General features: G+C 35.4%; 1 protein-coding gene across 2 annotated transcripts in view; it reads right to left on the reverse strand.

Moving 5' to 3' along the window:
* ARHGAP24 (Rho GTPase activating protein 24) overlaps positions 1-16,376 on the reverse strand; it is a gene marked incomplete at both ends in the record, with an annotated part of 409,839 nt that overhangs the window by 42,294 nt on the left and 351,169 nt on the right. For both annotated transcript variants that reach the window (XM_079714372.1, XM_079714371.1), the window contains one exon: positions 8,326-8,533. In XM_079714372.1, coding sequence (XP_079570498.1) covers positions 8,326-8,533 — 208 coding nt within the window. The remainder of the gene's footprint in view (positions 1-8,325; positions 8,534-16,376) is intronic.

The raw sequence follows: 16,376 nt of genomic DNA on the forward strand, positions 1-16,376 counted from the left end.
CCCACTACTGGGCATATACCCAGAGAAAACCATAATTCAAAAAGACACATGCACCCCAATGTTCATTGCAGCACTATTTACAATACAATAGCCAGGTCATGGAAGCAACCTAAATGCCCATGGACAGATGAATGGATAAAGAAGATGTGGTACATATATACAATGGAATTGTACTCAGCCATAAAAGGGAATGAAATTGGGTCTTTTGTAGAGACGTGGAATGGACCTAGAGACAGTCATACAAAGTGAAGTAAGTCAGAAAGAGAAAAACGAATATCATATATTAACGTATATAGGTGGAATCTAGAAAAATGGTGCAAGGCAGAAATAGAGACACAGGTGTAAAGAACAATAATATGGACACCAAAGGGGGAAAGTGGGGAGTTGGGAGGCGTGGCAGCAGTGGTGGAGGTGGTTGTGGTGGGATGAATTGGGAGATTGGGATTGACATATATACACTAATATGTATAAAATAGATTAATAAGAACCTGCGACATAAAAAAAATAATAAAATAATTAAAAAAAATAATTACCTGGGGCTTTGTTTGAAATGAAGATTCCTAGGTATCCTCAAACCTTTTAACTCAGAATGAGAGTCAGTGGGGTCTGAGCATCTGAATCTTGAGTTCTCTCTCTTGGTCATTCTTATACAAAATAATGTTTGAGAATCTCTTCTGTGTCTATAGTGCTCTCCCTTTCAAGTTCACTTTTTATAACTCAGGTCAGTAATGCTCAAAGCTATATTGCTACCCAGAGGATAAAATTAAAATGTGTCTGGGTTTTCTGCCTCTAAATTTTAGGCTTTTTTTTTTTTTCATCTTATCTCTGTAGACTTGCAGTTTGTTTTGTAATCCTGTCAGTCACCAAAACAAACAAAAAATAAACACAGGAGAAGAGGAGGAGGGACAAGGACAGAATGAGCTCAGTGTAAGGGAGGGCAGCTGGGGTACCTCGGACAGCAGCTGTTTTATGGGATTCTTGGACAGTGTGTAAAATCACTGGCTTCTCCAGGCTTCTGTCCTTGCTCTTGAATGCTTTGTTGTAAGTGCATAGTTATTTTGTTGCTGAGCAGTTAATGCTACGATGGTGACACCCACATGGACATTTTTGACCCTACCTTCCCAGCTCTTCGAAACTGTGTATTCTTTAACAGCTGATACCATCCGGAGAGCTTTGGAAATGAAAAAAACACTTTGCTTCTAATCTGATTTTACACATTCTGCATTTCATTTTTGTCCCTTCAAAGTGGGGAAGTTTAATATAAAATGTTATATTTTAATTTTTTTCCCTTCTAAACAGAAATAATGAAGAAAAGAAAGGTTAGGAACTCCAACATCTGTTGTTTTTTACAGTTGACATAAACTGATTAAATATAAATTCTTTCAGGTCAATGAAAGTGTGCTTTGTTTCAGAATTCACTTTGGTCAAGGAGTCTGTGGGAATACATCATCTAACTGATAAGTTATGCATACATAAAAGTCTCAAACTTGAACCTCAGAACTGGGAAAATAGCATTTGATATAATTAAAGAAGAGCAGAAAGTGCATGGTTTCATAAAAACTGGCACATGCACTTGCAATATCTCTAAGTTCAAGTAGTGTATGTTTTAATTTCTTTTTGTCAAACCATCTTTCTCTTCTCCCATAACACAAACCAATATAATGATATGATGAATTACTATACTGTCCCTGAAATCAGTTTTGTGAAAACTACTTACTGACATGGAAAGTTGTTTATGATGTAATGTTAACAAGAAAAGCAAGATGTAAAAACTGTGCGATTCCAGTAATTGGTGTGTGTGTGTGTGTGTGTGTGTGTGTGTGTGTGTGTATATATATATATATATATATCTGTATTTAGATATATCTCTATATTTAAGTCTCTATATCTACTTGTTTATATATATATAGCAAGAGCTCTCTGGGTTGTTTAATTTTGAAATAGTCATCTTTCTTTCTTATATTCTTCTGTATTCTAAATTGTATACAAAATGTTACAATTTAAAATATGATTTTAATAATACTTACATTAAATTTTAATAACACTATACTTTTATAATTTTAAAATGGTATTTAAAAAGTTTGTTTTAAAATTCAAATTTTAGAGCTTAATGTTAGAGCTACAATAATAATAGGCCTTAATATTAAAATTAGAGATTATCTTTGCAGAATTACTGTGGGAATTTCTTTTCAGGTTTTAATAAATGTAAAGATGAAAACTAAGTCCAGTTGACCCTTTAGTGAGATATAAGCTTTAGTAGAATAAGGGAAAATACTTATTCATTGTCATTTTTAACATATTTCACAAAGAAAAATCTCTGTACTTTGCTTTATATACTAATATCTACTCAAAACATGATGCACAATCTGAATTTTTTAACTTACATTCTTTTTTAGATCATTTTGATGGTGAATACTGGTGAGTTTAACCTGAACTAGAAAATGTTCCCAGGCAGTTTGTCTTCACATCCCAAAAACTGAAACCTGAACTGGGACTTGGTCATGAGAAATTTTAAACTCAGTCAAGTAACTAAAAAAGCAGATGGGGCAGAATACTCAGACACATTTCCAAAAATAATATACTCTCCTTGGGAAATTATGGATTATTTATTCCCTAAGAATGTAGTTTACAATTACATTTGGCCACAAATACGTTACTCTTTTCATTTTATTTCACTGTCCATGGATCTGGAAATCCTTCTTTGAAAATCAGCAGAATCCAGTAATTTGTATTTCTGCCTCCCTACTACTGAAAGACTCGAGCTTAACAATTTATTTGTCAAAACAAGCATATTCAGATTGCCAGAGTGCGATACCATGATATATTTTGGTTTTCATCCCTAGCTCCTGGTAAGAGCTCCTAAAACCCTTGTAATTTCCTAAATTATAAGAGTAATAGAAGCATCTTTTGTTATAATATTTGTTTTTTATCTGCAGTTCCTAAACTAATTCTGGAGTGAAGAAGGTGAAAGGAAAGTCTTTGTTATTCATACCAAGCCCTTTTCAACCATGCCTGAATTTATGTTAAGTCATCTTTGAGAAAGCCTATAAGGATGATGGAGGGTGGGGTGAGTGAAGGGTGGTTGCCAGAGAAACAAATCAGGTAATTAGAAGGTTGGAACTTTAGCCTAAGGGTTTAATCAATCATGCCTATATAATGAAGCCTTCATAAAAATATCCTCACTGAAGAGGTTTGGAAAGCTTCTAGGTTAGTGAACACGTCGTAGTGCCAGGAGGGTGGTACGTCTGGTGAGGGCATGGAAGCTCTGAGCCCCTACCCCATTCCTCCCTATGCATCTCTTTCATCTGTGTTCCTGAGTTGTATCCTTTCATAATAAACCAGTAATCTAGTAACTGAACTGTTTTCCTGAGTTCTGTGAGCTATTATAGCAAATGATTGATCTTGAGGAACCTCAGGTTTATGGCTAGTTGGTCAGAAGAACAGGTGGCAACCTGGGACCTGTAATTGGTACCTGAAGTAGGAGGGGGGCAGACTTGTGGAAATGAGCCCTTATCCTGTGGGGTCTGCACTAAATCTGGGCAGTTAGTGCCAGAATTGATTAAATCGTAGGACACTCAGTGGGTGTCTACCAAGAACTGGAGAATTGCTTCTTATGGAAAACCCACACATTTGGTGTCAGAAGTGTTCTGTGGGTGGAGTAGTAGAAAATATTAATTTTCCCTCAGAGAGTGATCTTTTCTTTTTAACATGTAAATAAAATTATTCATTTGCTTGTTAAATATCTTTCAATGTATTTCCATATCTCTTTGAATAAAAACTAAATGTCTTATTATAACCTACTGGGCTATTCAGGATCAACCTCTTTCACCTCACCTCCAAGGATGTCACTGGTAAATTTTACCCAACATTTATGGAGGAAATAATACAAACAACATACAATTTTTCTGAAAATAGAGGTTCAGGGAACGTTTTCTGGCCTACTTTTGAGGCCAGAATTTCTTTGATAACAAAACTAGTCAAATGCATTCCAAGAAAAGAAATTGCTAGGTCAATAGCCCTGATGAATACAGGTCCAAAAATCCTCAACAAGTTATTTCCAAGTCAGATACGTCAATATATTAAAAGAGTAATACAGGGCATCGCTGGTGGTGCAGTGGTTGAGAGTCCGCCTGCCAATGCAGGGGACACGGGTTCGTGCCCCGGTCCGGGAGGATCCCACATGCCGCGGAGCGGCTAAGCCCGTGAGCCATGACCGCTGAGCCTGCGCGTCCGGAGCCTGTGCTCCGCAACGGGAGAGGCCACAACAGTGAGAGGCCCGCGTACCACAAAAAAAAAAAAAAAAGAGTAATACATAACAACCAAAAGTGGTTTATCCTAGGAATGCAAAGTTGGTTTAACATTTGAAATTCACCTCATTAACATAATAAAGCAGACAAACCAGATAATTTCTGCAATAAATGCAGAAAAAGTGGATTTGATCAAATTCAATTGTCTGTCATTATTAAAATTGTCAGCAAACTAGAAATATATGAACATTTTCAAACCTGATAAAGGGCATCTACACAAAACTTATAGCTACCACCATGAGTAATAGCAAAAGACTAAAAACTTCCCTCTACATATACAAAAAGTATATCCACTCACTACTATTGTAGAATAGTTCTTAGCAAATACAGAAAGTCAAGAAGGAGGAATGCAAAGCTTATTGAAAAGGAAGAAATAATACTCTCATTATATACAGTCAACAAGATCATGCATAGAGAAAATCCTAAGGGATCTAGAAGGATCCTCTAGCATTTATAAATAAATTTGCCAAGTTTATAGGAAAAATCTCTCTATAAAAAATCATATAAAAATCATAATCTAGCAGTAAGCAATTAGAAAATTAAACATAAAAAACAATACTATTTACAGGTGCATTTATAAACATTAAATAGTTAAGGATAAATTTAACAAAATGGAGAAAGATCTTCAATGAAAATTACAATACAATTTTGTATTGCTGAAATACAAAAAGTCCTAATGACATGTAGAGATGGGCTATGTTCAAGGATTAGAAGATTTCATATTTTTAAGTTGTCACTTTTCTAGATTGATAGATTTCTAGATTCAATGAAGTTTCTATCAAAAACGTGATAGGATTTTTTGTAGAAACTGACAAACTTATACTAAATTTTTTACAGATATGCAAATGACCTCGAATATACAAAATAATCTTGAAAAAGAACAAAGTTAGGGAATTTACTCCACTTGATTTCTAGTCTTTAAAGCTATAGTGATTTTCTCCTAAAATAGACTTTAAAGCTATAGTGATTTTCTCCTAAAATAGTGTCTCACAAATTTTTCCTTCTCTGTATATGCTTGCCACTTCTTTTCATTAAGTTCTGGAGTTTATTTCCCTTCCCCCAAATCTAGGCTGGCCCTGTTTTGTGACTTGATTTGAGCAATGCAATGCTTACAAGCTTCCAGCTTTACTCTCTTAGAACCCTGAGCCTTAATGTCGCTTGATCTGACTAATCTGCTAGAGATAAAAGTTGCATGAAGAGACACACTATTGGATGTGAGACTACAGAGAGAGAGACAGAGACAGACAGACAGAGAGAGACAGAGAGAGAGAGAGAGGGAGGTAAAGGACCATGCAGTCTTCAGCTACCTTAGTCACCTCAGACAATGCTACAGACATGTGAGTGAAGCCATATCTTAGATCCTTCAGACATAACTGATCTACATGAACCAACACTATGTATTGGAGAAATGAGCATATCCTTGCCAAGGTCTGCCTAAATTGCTGATTTATAAACAAATGATTGGTTGTTATTGCTTATGCCACACAGTTTTGGGGTGGTTTAATACACCAGTGTAGAAACCTGAACCAGTGAATGACTGAGGAAACGAATGACACTTCTTTTTCTCAAAGCATACTAGCAATATTACCATATTGTTTCTGACGCTGAAATATTCTCTGTAACTCTTTTACAGATTTTCTAGTAAATGGGGAGTTTCTGTAGTTACACTTCAGAAATTATCAAAAGATAAAGAAATTTTTGTGCAGCATGAAATTAATTAAAGATCTTTCTGATTAAATTTCTGATTATAAAAGCAATGTATAGTTACTGAATTTACAGTATAAAAAAGGGGAGAAGGTAATTCATTATTCCACAAAATTAATGTTTATCTTTTGTTATATTTTCTTTAGTCTCTATGAACTGATGCATTTTTATACAAAAAAAATACATTTTTCTTAACTGGGATCACATTTTATATAAAGTTCATTGTTGGCCTATAGTTACAGAGAAATAACTTTGCTTACAGGGCACATCTTTTACAAGTATCCTTAAATATATAAAATATCCCCCTAAAGTGCACATATTAGCAAAGAGACGTTAAAAGAACCAAATTTTAAATGCCTGTGTCAAAAGAATTTTTAATAGATAAACTTTGTTATTAAGGTCATCTGCATATATTTAGGCCATACATAATGTAAAGAAAAAGACCACTGAAATTTATCTATGTCACATGAGTTCATTGTATAGGTTGTTGTTTGTCCCATAATCTGATATTTTATTTTGAGGATCCCACTGACAAACTTTTTTTCTAATTTTGGAACAAAAAATTACATTTCTCCTAGATAAACCATTGTTTATATCTTGCAGACAGGCCTGAACTATGGAGCTGCTGATCTTTTTTTTTCTTTTTTTTCAAAGTATAGAATAAGACATGTGGCTCCCCCACCAAACATATATCTGCATTTTTGAAATTTGTTCTCTGACCCTAGTTTTGAATTCATTTCTTTACCACCACATTTAATTGTTCTCTCTCAGAGGGAATTTATGAATCTTTATAAACTGTGACACTTTTTGTAAAAAAGTGGCATTTTGATCAATTAATTTATCTTGTCTAATTTTTCCACTTATTATGTAAGCAGCATTTTCCCAAAATTTTAATACATAAATAACATTTTATTATATTATATTAACCACAGTCTATTGCTAGAGATAATAGATTGGAGTTCATTCTTCACTATTATGGAAATTATAATAAACAACTTTGTGCTTCAGTTTTTTCCACATATCTGATTTTGTTCTAGTACTGGGGTTCCCTGCTTAAAGGGTCTTGAAATACATTATCAAATTTCTTTAGAAAGACTATGATGATCTATACTCTCACCATCAGGGCACCTACCTCAACACACCTTGCCAGCATGATTGTATCACTGTTCGGGGTTTTGTTAATGTGACCAGTAAAGGGACATCAAATGAGTTACCATGAATTTTTTGGATTGGAACAAGCCCATGCTCTCAATGATGCTTCCTTTATCTTATATCATGTATTCAAGAGTCTTCTTGTCTATCTGTCCTGTAGATCTGTCTATCCACACAATAATTCTATACTTTCAAAAAGAAATACAACTTAAGTAGGCAATTTTCAAGTATCAAAACTATTCTTATCACAAGTCCAATATTGAGAATCTCTCCTGAAAAAAAATCCAAAAATAGAAAATATTTATATCAATGTGTACTCACTACAACATTACTTGTAATAGTAATAAAGTCACGACTTAAATGTCCAAATTTATTGAAGCAATTATGAACAATATACCTATAGAGTGAAATAGTTATTAAAAATTATGGTTACAGAGGTTGCCAATGATCAGTGGTTAAGTTAGAATATGCTGGAATTAAAGGCCATGTTTCAACTCTTGATATGAAAAAAACTGTGATACAAATGTTGAGTTAATAATATTAGGATAAATGACTATTTTTTTCTACTGAATTAAAAAAATTGAACAGGAGGAGGTAATTTACAAAATATTATCAGTGTTCAACTCAGTTAGTGGAGTTATGGATGCTTTATGCATTCTTCTCTGCAACTTCCATTATTTCCTGAATTTCACCATACTATATACTTCTCCTTGTTTCCTTGCAAATCTATTTTAGATTAAGATGGAGCTATAACTTAAAAGATATAATGCTTTTAATTACATTGCCAATATCCCACTCTGTTTATCAACACTTTTAATATCCCTTAGCTGAAAGAATTCAAAGAAACATCAAACAAGAGAAGACTCCTATTCTGAAAATTTACTTTTCCAATGTGAAAGCTTAATACAGTTTTAATTAAGGGCCAAAGGAAAAGAATAAATAATAATGTTTTAAGATGGTGGGGGAGTATGGCAGAGAAAGACACCTAAAATATCAAGTTTTTGACTCTAACTTAAAAACAATCCATCTTTGTGAGGCCATATAATCCATCTTCTAAACTGTTACAACATCAATTAAGATTATGTCCTCTCAGTTTACTGCAACCTTTTGGTTGAGTTTGAATGTCTCAGTGAAGGATGGTTAGTGAAAACTTGAAATCTACCTGTCAAAGGATGGCTTCTCTCCACAGTCAAAGGCATCCTGCAGCTCCTTGACAAGGTTAGCCTGGCCCGGCAGTCGGAAGAGACCCTCTTCCTTCAGCCCCCTTTGTCTGATAAAGTCCACACACTGCTCCACCAACATTGGAGCCAGACGGTGTCCGTATCTCTTCTCATAACGGACAGTATCTTCCAGTTTTTGTCCAAAAATGCCTGGAGAAATAAAGGATCACAATGAATTTGAGAAATTCATCTTTGCTCACATTTTTTGCTTTCTTTTAAAACTCAATGTAAAGGAAAAACAAACATTGGAATGCTAGCAAGCATTTCACATCTGGTACTTAACATTATTACAGAATTAAATTCATTATGTACAATTCTTCAAATGAAAAGTGTTTACCCTGTGCTGCCCTTTCCCCCTGTATTCCATATTTAGCCCAAAGCTGAAATGGAAATATGGAGTTTGAGATACCAACTTTGAAATAATAAATATTGCAATAAACATAATTTCATTTTTGGGTTTTCTTTTATGTTTTCCTTTTGGGAAAAAACGTATTCAAAAACTTAAAAACAGAAATATTCTGTAGATAATAGTCAAATTCTACTTCTGTTACAAGTGTAACTTTATGTCCAATTTTCATTTAGTTTAAGTATTATTCATGTCTCTGTTCACCTTTTGTTTTCAATCAAGAGATGATGCCATGATTATAATCAAAGGGATAAAACCATGAAAAGAAATGCAGAATTCTCATCCGTATAAAATATTTCAGACAGTGTTGGCTGTTTAAAATCTTAAACTATTAACTTATTGGAAAGAGAAGTATTTGAAATACGAAGCAGTGCATACTAAAAGTGAGGAGACAGGGTCATGGTGGTTTGTCCTAACAGGGAGGCATATATGATTACACATTGCCTAGAATTGTCAGCACATGGGGGTAATAAAAATCAAAACAATTTTGATCAGTTTTATCAATTATATCAATCTATCTATCTATCTATATATATATATATATATATATATATATATCTTTTTTTTTTTTTTTTTTTCTGTACGCGGGCCTCTCACTGTTGTGGCCTCTCCCGTTGCGGACCACAGGCTCTGGACGCGCAGGCTCAGGAGCCATGGCTCACGGGCCCAGCCACTCCGCGGCATGTGGGATCTTCCCGGAGCGGGGCATGAACCCGTGTCCCCTGCATGGGCAGGTGGACTCTCAACCACTGCGCCACGAGGGAAGCCCCATCAATGATTTTTAATGATTTTTAATTACCTACAAATGATGCATTTCTTGGTGCATGCATTTGGTACCCCACTGATTAAGAAACAATGCCTTGGGGCTTCCCTGGTGGCGCAGTGGTTGAGAGCCCAGCTGCCCATGCAGGGGACACGGGTTTGTGCCCCGGTCCGGGAAGATCCCACATGCCACGGAGTGGCTGGGCCCATGAGCCACAGCCGCTGGGCCTGCATGTCCGGAGCCTGTGCTCCGCAACGGGAGAGGCCACAACAGTGAGAGGCCCGCGTACCGCAAAAAAAAAAAAAGAAAAAAAGAAAAAGAAAAAGAAACAATGCCTCTAAAATATATTATTATCAGTTGGTAGTTTGGAAAAATGATCAACCAATAAGAAAAGAGGGAGAAAAAGAGACAAAGCAAATGTGATTCCAATGTTTCCAGATGGGATGGCTTTAATGATCTAATGATTTTCATAAAAGGGGAAGAAAAATGAGTGTCGCATGTTGAAACTATGTAAGATTCCAGAATGTTTGGGGAATATTTCAAAAACATCAGGTTCAGAACGTAACAGTAAGAACATATGCTTTACCTCCCTATCTGTAAAATAATTTATGTATGGATTCAGTAATGCAAAACCATCACATTCCAAGCAATAAACACTTGCTACCAAAGAGAATATTCTTAGCCTACGTAGAAACAATAACACAACAACAAACAAAACTATTATACACCTGGTATCAAATCTGGCACTAATGGTATCCATATATTCCTTCTAGGAAAAAAGATTGAGTTACCTGTTATTAATATTCAAATGCATGTAAAACAGAATTAGAAATTAGCTTAGTTTGTAGACTTTGGAACAAGCAGTTTCTCGATAATGATGTGTTAAACATTTTCCCCTAACTCAACAGATATTCACACCCCTATTTTCTCTTGTTATTTTTATTTTCATGGCTGGAAAATTAAATACTTCTCCCACTTCCCAAGAGTCTTCTGGAGTCTCTAGGAAGACTTGTTTATCTTGATGAAAGAGAAAGATATAGCTGGAATTGCCAATCATGACTTTTTCCATCTTGAACTTGGACATGCTACCTGTGACTAAAAGTCATCTTTTGACCATTAGGCAACAGCTACGAGGGAAAGGCTGAAAGATTCACAGAGACAACGGGGCTGAAATCACTGAACCGCTGACCCAATACCAGCAGCAACTCCTTGGAGATTTTTTTTCAATGTGAGAAAAATAAACCCCTGTATAAATCATCATTCACTGGGTTTTCGGTTATTTGCAACAACGCCCATTTCTGTATGAAGTGGTGATAATGATTTTGATGCTTTTCTAGTATTTTAATAACAAAACTTGAAAATTGGTTATGAATGAAGAATACCATATCTTTTTCCCTGGAGTTCTTTGATGCTTATTTGCCTGGGATGTTTCGTTCTATCCTGCCAAAATTGAGGATATAGCCTTTCAGAGGCACTTATAAATTATATTAAAACATAATGTTGGGCTTCCCTGGTGGCGCAGTGGTTGAGAGTCTGCCTGCCGATGCAGGGGACGTGGGTTCGTGCTCCGGTCCGAGAAGATCCCACATGCCGCAGAGCGGCTGGACCCGTGAGCCATGGCCGCTAAGCCTGCGCGTCTGGAGCCTGTGCTCCACAACAGGAGAGGCCACAACAGTGAGGCTCGCGTACCGCAAAAAAAAAAAAAAAAAAAAAAAAAAACCATAATGTTAACATTTGGGAATAAATCTTACATGTCTGATTGTTCACTTATTGTTTTGGACTCATACATTACATAAGGTTTCTCCCTAAATCCAGCAGAAAATCTACTAAAGATGTTCCAGTTCAACCTCTATGAGCACTACAAATGAGAACCAAACTTCCAAGATTTGGTTTTATGCAGTAATGAAAAACAAACATTCTTTTCTTAAAACTCTCAGGATTTCTTTTTTTCCCAAAACTCAGGGATGTGATAAAGGACACAGTAATTTTTGCTTTAGATGGGCACTCCTTTTTTTTTTTTTTCTCCCCTTGTTACATATATGCTTGCCTATATGATAAAAAATTTCTTAAGAGGTATAGTAAGAAACTAAAAGCCAAAAGCCCTAACATCCTTTCATGTATTAGGTACATAATATGCACTAAGTCCTTGACATATATTCTCTTGTTTCCATAATAAATATACAAGGTAGCTATTTTATACCTTAGGAAATTGGGCTCAGAGATATTAAATAAATCACCTTAAGTTAGTTACACAGCACCAAGTGGCAGAATGGAAGTCCATATCCAGATTTAGTCTGGCTTAAAAATTTTTGCTTGTTCCTGAATACCTGTCCTCTTCCACTTTATTTAATCCCAATTATTATGTGTCCTCATTTCTTAGTAATTTAAAATATTAATACATTCTAAAAGTGAAGAACGTTGCATATCTTTTCTGTGCTCTAAAAAATGGTAGTAGCTAGGCTGTATTTATGTACGCCAGGCATGGGTACTAGAAGTTTACCTTCATTTTTCTCATTTAAAACTCTCAGCATTCTATGAGGTGGGTACCACCATTTTACTGAGGACGAGATGGAAGCATAGAGCGATTAAGTAACTTGCTGAATGTCACAGGGCTGGTAAAAGATGTTGCCAGGATTTGATCAAGGCTGTTGGATTTCAGAGCCTCTGTTTGTGTATTACACAATACTGCCTAGTGGGTATAATGGTTGAAAATTGAGTTACAGAGGAAGAAACATGTCTCTTCCTAGTTTTCTGGCCTCAATTCCTGTCATCGCACTAGGAGTGGTGATTTCTGTTGAGAAAATGGCAAATTTGGAGGGAAGTCAGGAAAAAAAAGGAGAAGGAAAAAACTCAGCATCTTGTGCAACAAAATGATTTCCTTAATATAAAGAGCTATGCTTATTTAGCAATGGAATATGTAAAAGAGTTTTAAAAATGTAGACAGTATGTACATATACTTAGAAATTCCTGTGGGAAAAATAGTAATTTTCTGCTGTTTATCTGGTCTTGCAAAGAATTAGGTAATGATTAGATGTATACTTCCCATTCTGTAGCATTGGAAATAGATTGTCCCAAACATCTCTGACTTACAAAGGTAGATGGTGAGTTAACTTCCTGTGTGAGAATGTTTTTTTGTACAGAAAGTTAGGGGGGAATTCTTTTTTAAAAGCTGCTTTAGTTAGAATTTTCTTTGAGGGAGCAGTGAAACTTCAAATTTTAAAATTAACAAAAAAGCACAAGGTCATGATCTATCCCCAGCTAGCAGCATGGAGAAAAGGACACATTGATTAGTAGATTATTAACAAGAATATTCCCTGTGGTGTGAGTCTTGTAAACAGTTCCAGCTATGTCCATTTAAATTCTCAGAGAGGTTTCACATTCCCTAACAAAACCATCCTTGGAATTTCTGCATATTTCCCCTGGAAGTACATTGATGGTGTCATGAAGCATCACTCAGGACATGACTTTCCACTAGGCTGAGAAAGTAAATCGCACAGGTAATTTTATTATATCTGTGGGAGGCTGTTTCAACTGGAGGGAGAGACAGGAGAGAGAAAAAAAATATAAAGAAAATTTAAATATCTTTAGGATTTGTGAGGTTTCTCCTTTACGTGTGATTTATATACTCAATAGCTAGAGGCAGCCTGTGACGTTATTGAGTGTGATCTAAAAAATATACTCAAATTCCACCCATCCTAAAAGATACATAAATACAAACTAAACATCTTTGGACTCTCTGTGCCTTGTATTTATTCACTCTGCTCCTTGATTCCCAACTAAGTATAACTCTGGCTCCATTTCATCACTTTCTATCTTCTTGTCAACCTGTTACAATGTGGCCTCTGACATCATCATTCCACTAAAAGAGCTTTTTCCATAATTACCAATAACTACCTGGTTGCCAAATCATTGACAGCCAAATTTATTTTTTGCATTACTTTATGGTTCACTCCCTTTAAAACTATCAATCTCACTCTTCTTCCTGACACTTCTCACAGCTTACGTAATTCTTTCCTTCAAGAATACTCTTTTCAATCTTGATCCTCAATATTTCTTAAGTGACTTTTATAGATCTGGGTTCCCAAACCAGGCAAGTGCTGCCACAGTGATCTTCATAATATTTAAATCAGATTATGCCTCTCTTTTGCTTCATTTCTTCCCGTGGTGCCCCCTGGCCAACCAAACTCCTTTTCATGAAATACAAAGTCTCCACAATCTGATCTCTGCCTCTTCATCCACTATTCAAAGTACAAATGTTTAAGTAGCACCCTTTCTGTGCCAGGCACTGTGCCATACCCATGCTCATTACTGCTGCTTCCTCACAAACAACATACTCAACAACTATACTGAACTATTTGTTGTTTCCTATATGTATTATGACTTATTACATCTTCACGTCTCCTTCTAGAAGGTAGGTCCTGCTGTCATGAGCCAGCCTAGGAAAACTTATCCTGAAAGATTCAACTCACATAATCTCCTGTGTTAAGTCCTTACTAACATTCCCTCACCCCCATCCCAGACACAAAACTTGCTATTTTCTTCTTTGCTTTCTTAACATATTGCTTTGTAATTGTTTATTTAGATGCCTACCCATACTGGACTGGTCCCTCAACAGTCAAAAGAAGATTGTACTTTCACAATTATTATAATCAAATGATTATTTTACATTTATTATTATTGTTATAAATGATCTTGGATAACAGTTTATACTATATATTTACCCTATAAACTTAAAGGAGGTTTAGGTAAATTTCTGAAAGTACTGCAGACATAAGGAGTGAACTGGGAACATGAAAGACTCCAAGGCTCATACTCCATCTACCATAGTGTCACGGTCTGAATGTTTGTGTCCCTTCCAAACTCCTATGTTGAAAATCTAATGCCTATGGTAATGGTTTTAGGAGATAGGGACTTTGAGAGGTGATTAGGTCATGAGGGCAGGGCCCTCATGAGTGGGATTAGTATCTTCATAAAAGGGACCCCAGAGAGCTCTCTTATTCCTTCCCTTTCAGCCTCTTGGGAATACAACAAGAAGTAGACAGTCTGCAATCCAGAAGAGGGCTTTCACCAGATCCCAACCATGCTGGCCTGATCTCAGTCTTTCATCCTCCAGAACCATGAGAAATAAATTCCTGTTGTTTAGAAGCTACTCAGTCTGTGGCATTTTGTTATAGCAGCCTGAATGGATTAAGACACATAGGTAAACTCTCTTGCTCCCTGGAACTTAACAACAAAGTTGGGTAAGGATTGAATGCTCCATAAACATTTGTAGAATTAATGCATGCATTAAAATAAAATACTTCACCTCCTCAATTAGAGGAAATAAATGACTAACTCCAAGGTAAAATGAAACTTATCAAGACTTCTCAGGTTGTGGCCCTGATTCCTATAAAAACGTGAAAATAAAAAAGTCTTTGATTTGTTGATGAAAAAGGCAGAAGTTAGATAACTTCTCGGTTACTACTTAAATTTTCTATTATCAGTTATTTTTCAGAGTTCCCTGTCCCTTCCGTGCCATAGATTACATGCTAAGTCATATAGAGAATTTTCTTTTACTTATCCTTCTGCTTACTATAACCCTGCTAACAGAATAAGTCATGGTGTCACCAGGATTGTAATAATATTCAATTAAAAATAAAGATTTGCCCAAGGTAAATGGACAAATAAAAATAAAAGACATCCAATTTAGTACAGAACTAAGAAACAAAGGCAGCCAAAGCTTACTTCAGTCTGTTACTAGCACTTTTTAAGCAGCCAACAAATCTTCTATGGATAGAAAACTTAATTCAAGAAGCTCAGAATCTATAATAACCAATGAATACATGGTAAAATTTTGACTCTTCTTGTAGTCATACTGGGGAAGAACAAAGTCAGATTGGAGAAAAATAAAGGCTTGAAAAAAATAAGCAAGTGTAATAATGTGATAATAGTGACCCAATAACATTGGTCTTAGACCAGCAGAGTAATTATACTCACCATTTACATCCAGGTACCAAGCCATGCAATTTACATGTATTTTCTTATTTGACATTCACAAATATTCCACAAGGACATCTCCCTTCTACAAATAGACTCAGAGATGCTAGGTGACTTGAAGTCACATATCTAGAAATTTGTAGATCTGGGGTATAAACACAGGTCTATATGACTCTAAAAGCCTTCCTTTTCCACTATGTTATGTTAATTCAATTCAGACATTTTTTCCCCATAGGGATGCTGACTACTCTTTTAGGATCATGTAAGAGAAAACGTCTTTCCATAAACTTCCAAAGACTAAATCTGATTTCATGTAGTTCAGATGAATCACTGCCTTTCCAGATGAGTCCATGGTGAGTCTCTTATTCATAAACTCCTCAGACTTCATATATAATTTGTTGTAGTGCTTATTACAGATTAAGTAATTACTTATATTTTATATGTTTCTTTATCCTCAAGGAATCTGTGAACTCATAGATTCCAGGAAACTTGTTTTGTTTGCCTTCTCACCCCCAAAATCACTTGGTAGATGCTCTGTAAAACTTGGGCATGTGAATTAATGAGCTACTCATTTATAACACCATTTAAAATTATATGGATTTGGATAGTAGCATTCTGTTGGACAAATCAATTTTGATAAATGTGACAACAACATATACAACATTAACTTTTTTATGCTTTAAGGTTAACCATCACTTAATGTATTAACATTTTCATTTATAAACATACCATCTGCATATACAGGGAAAAATAGGTTCTGAGGATAGATCAGAATACTTTAAATTAACTTTAAAGAAAATGCTGGTGTTATCCACCACCTCTGTAAAGATATTCTATTTTAATTCACT

The sequence above is a fragment of the Hyperoodon ampullatus genome, assembly GCF_949752795.1.
Source record: "Hyperoodon ampullatus genome assembly, chromosome: 1".
Taxonomy (NCBI): Eukaryota; Metazoa; Chordata; class Mammalia; order Artiodactyla; family Ziphiidae; genus Hyperoodon; species Hyperoodon ampullatus.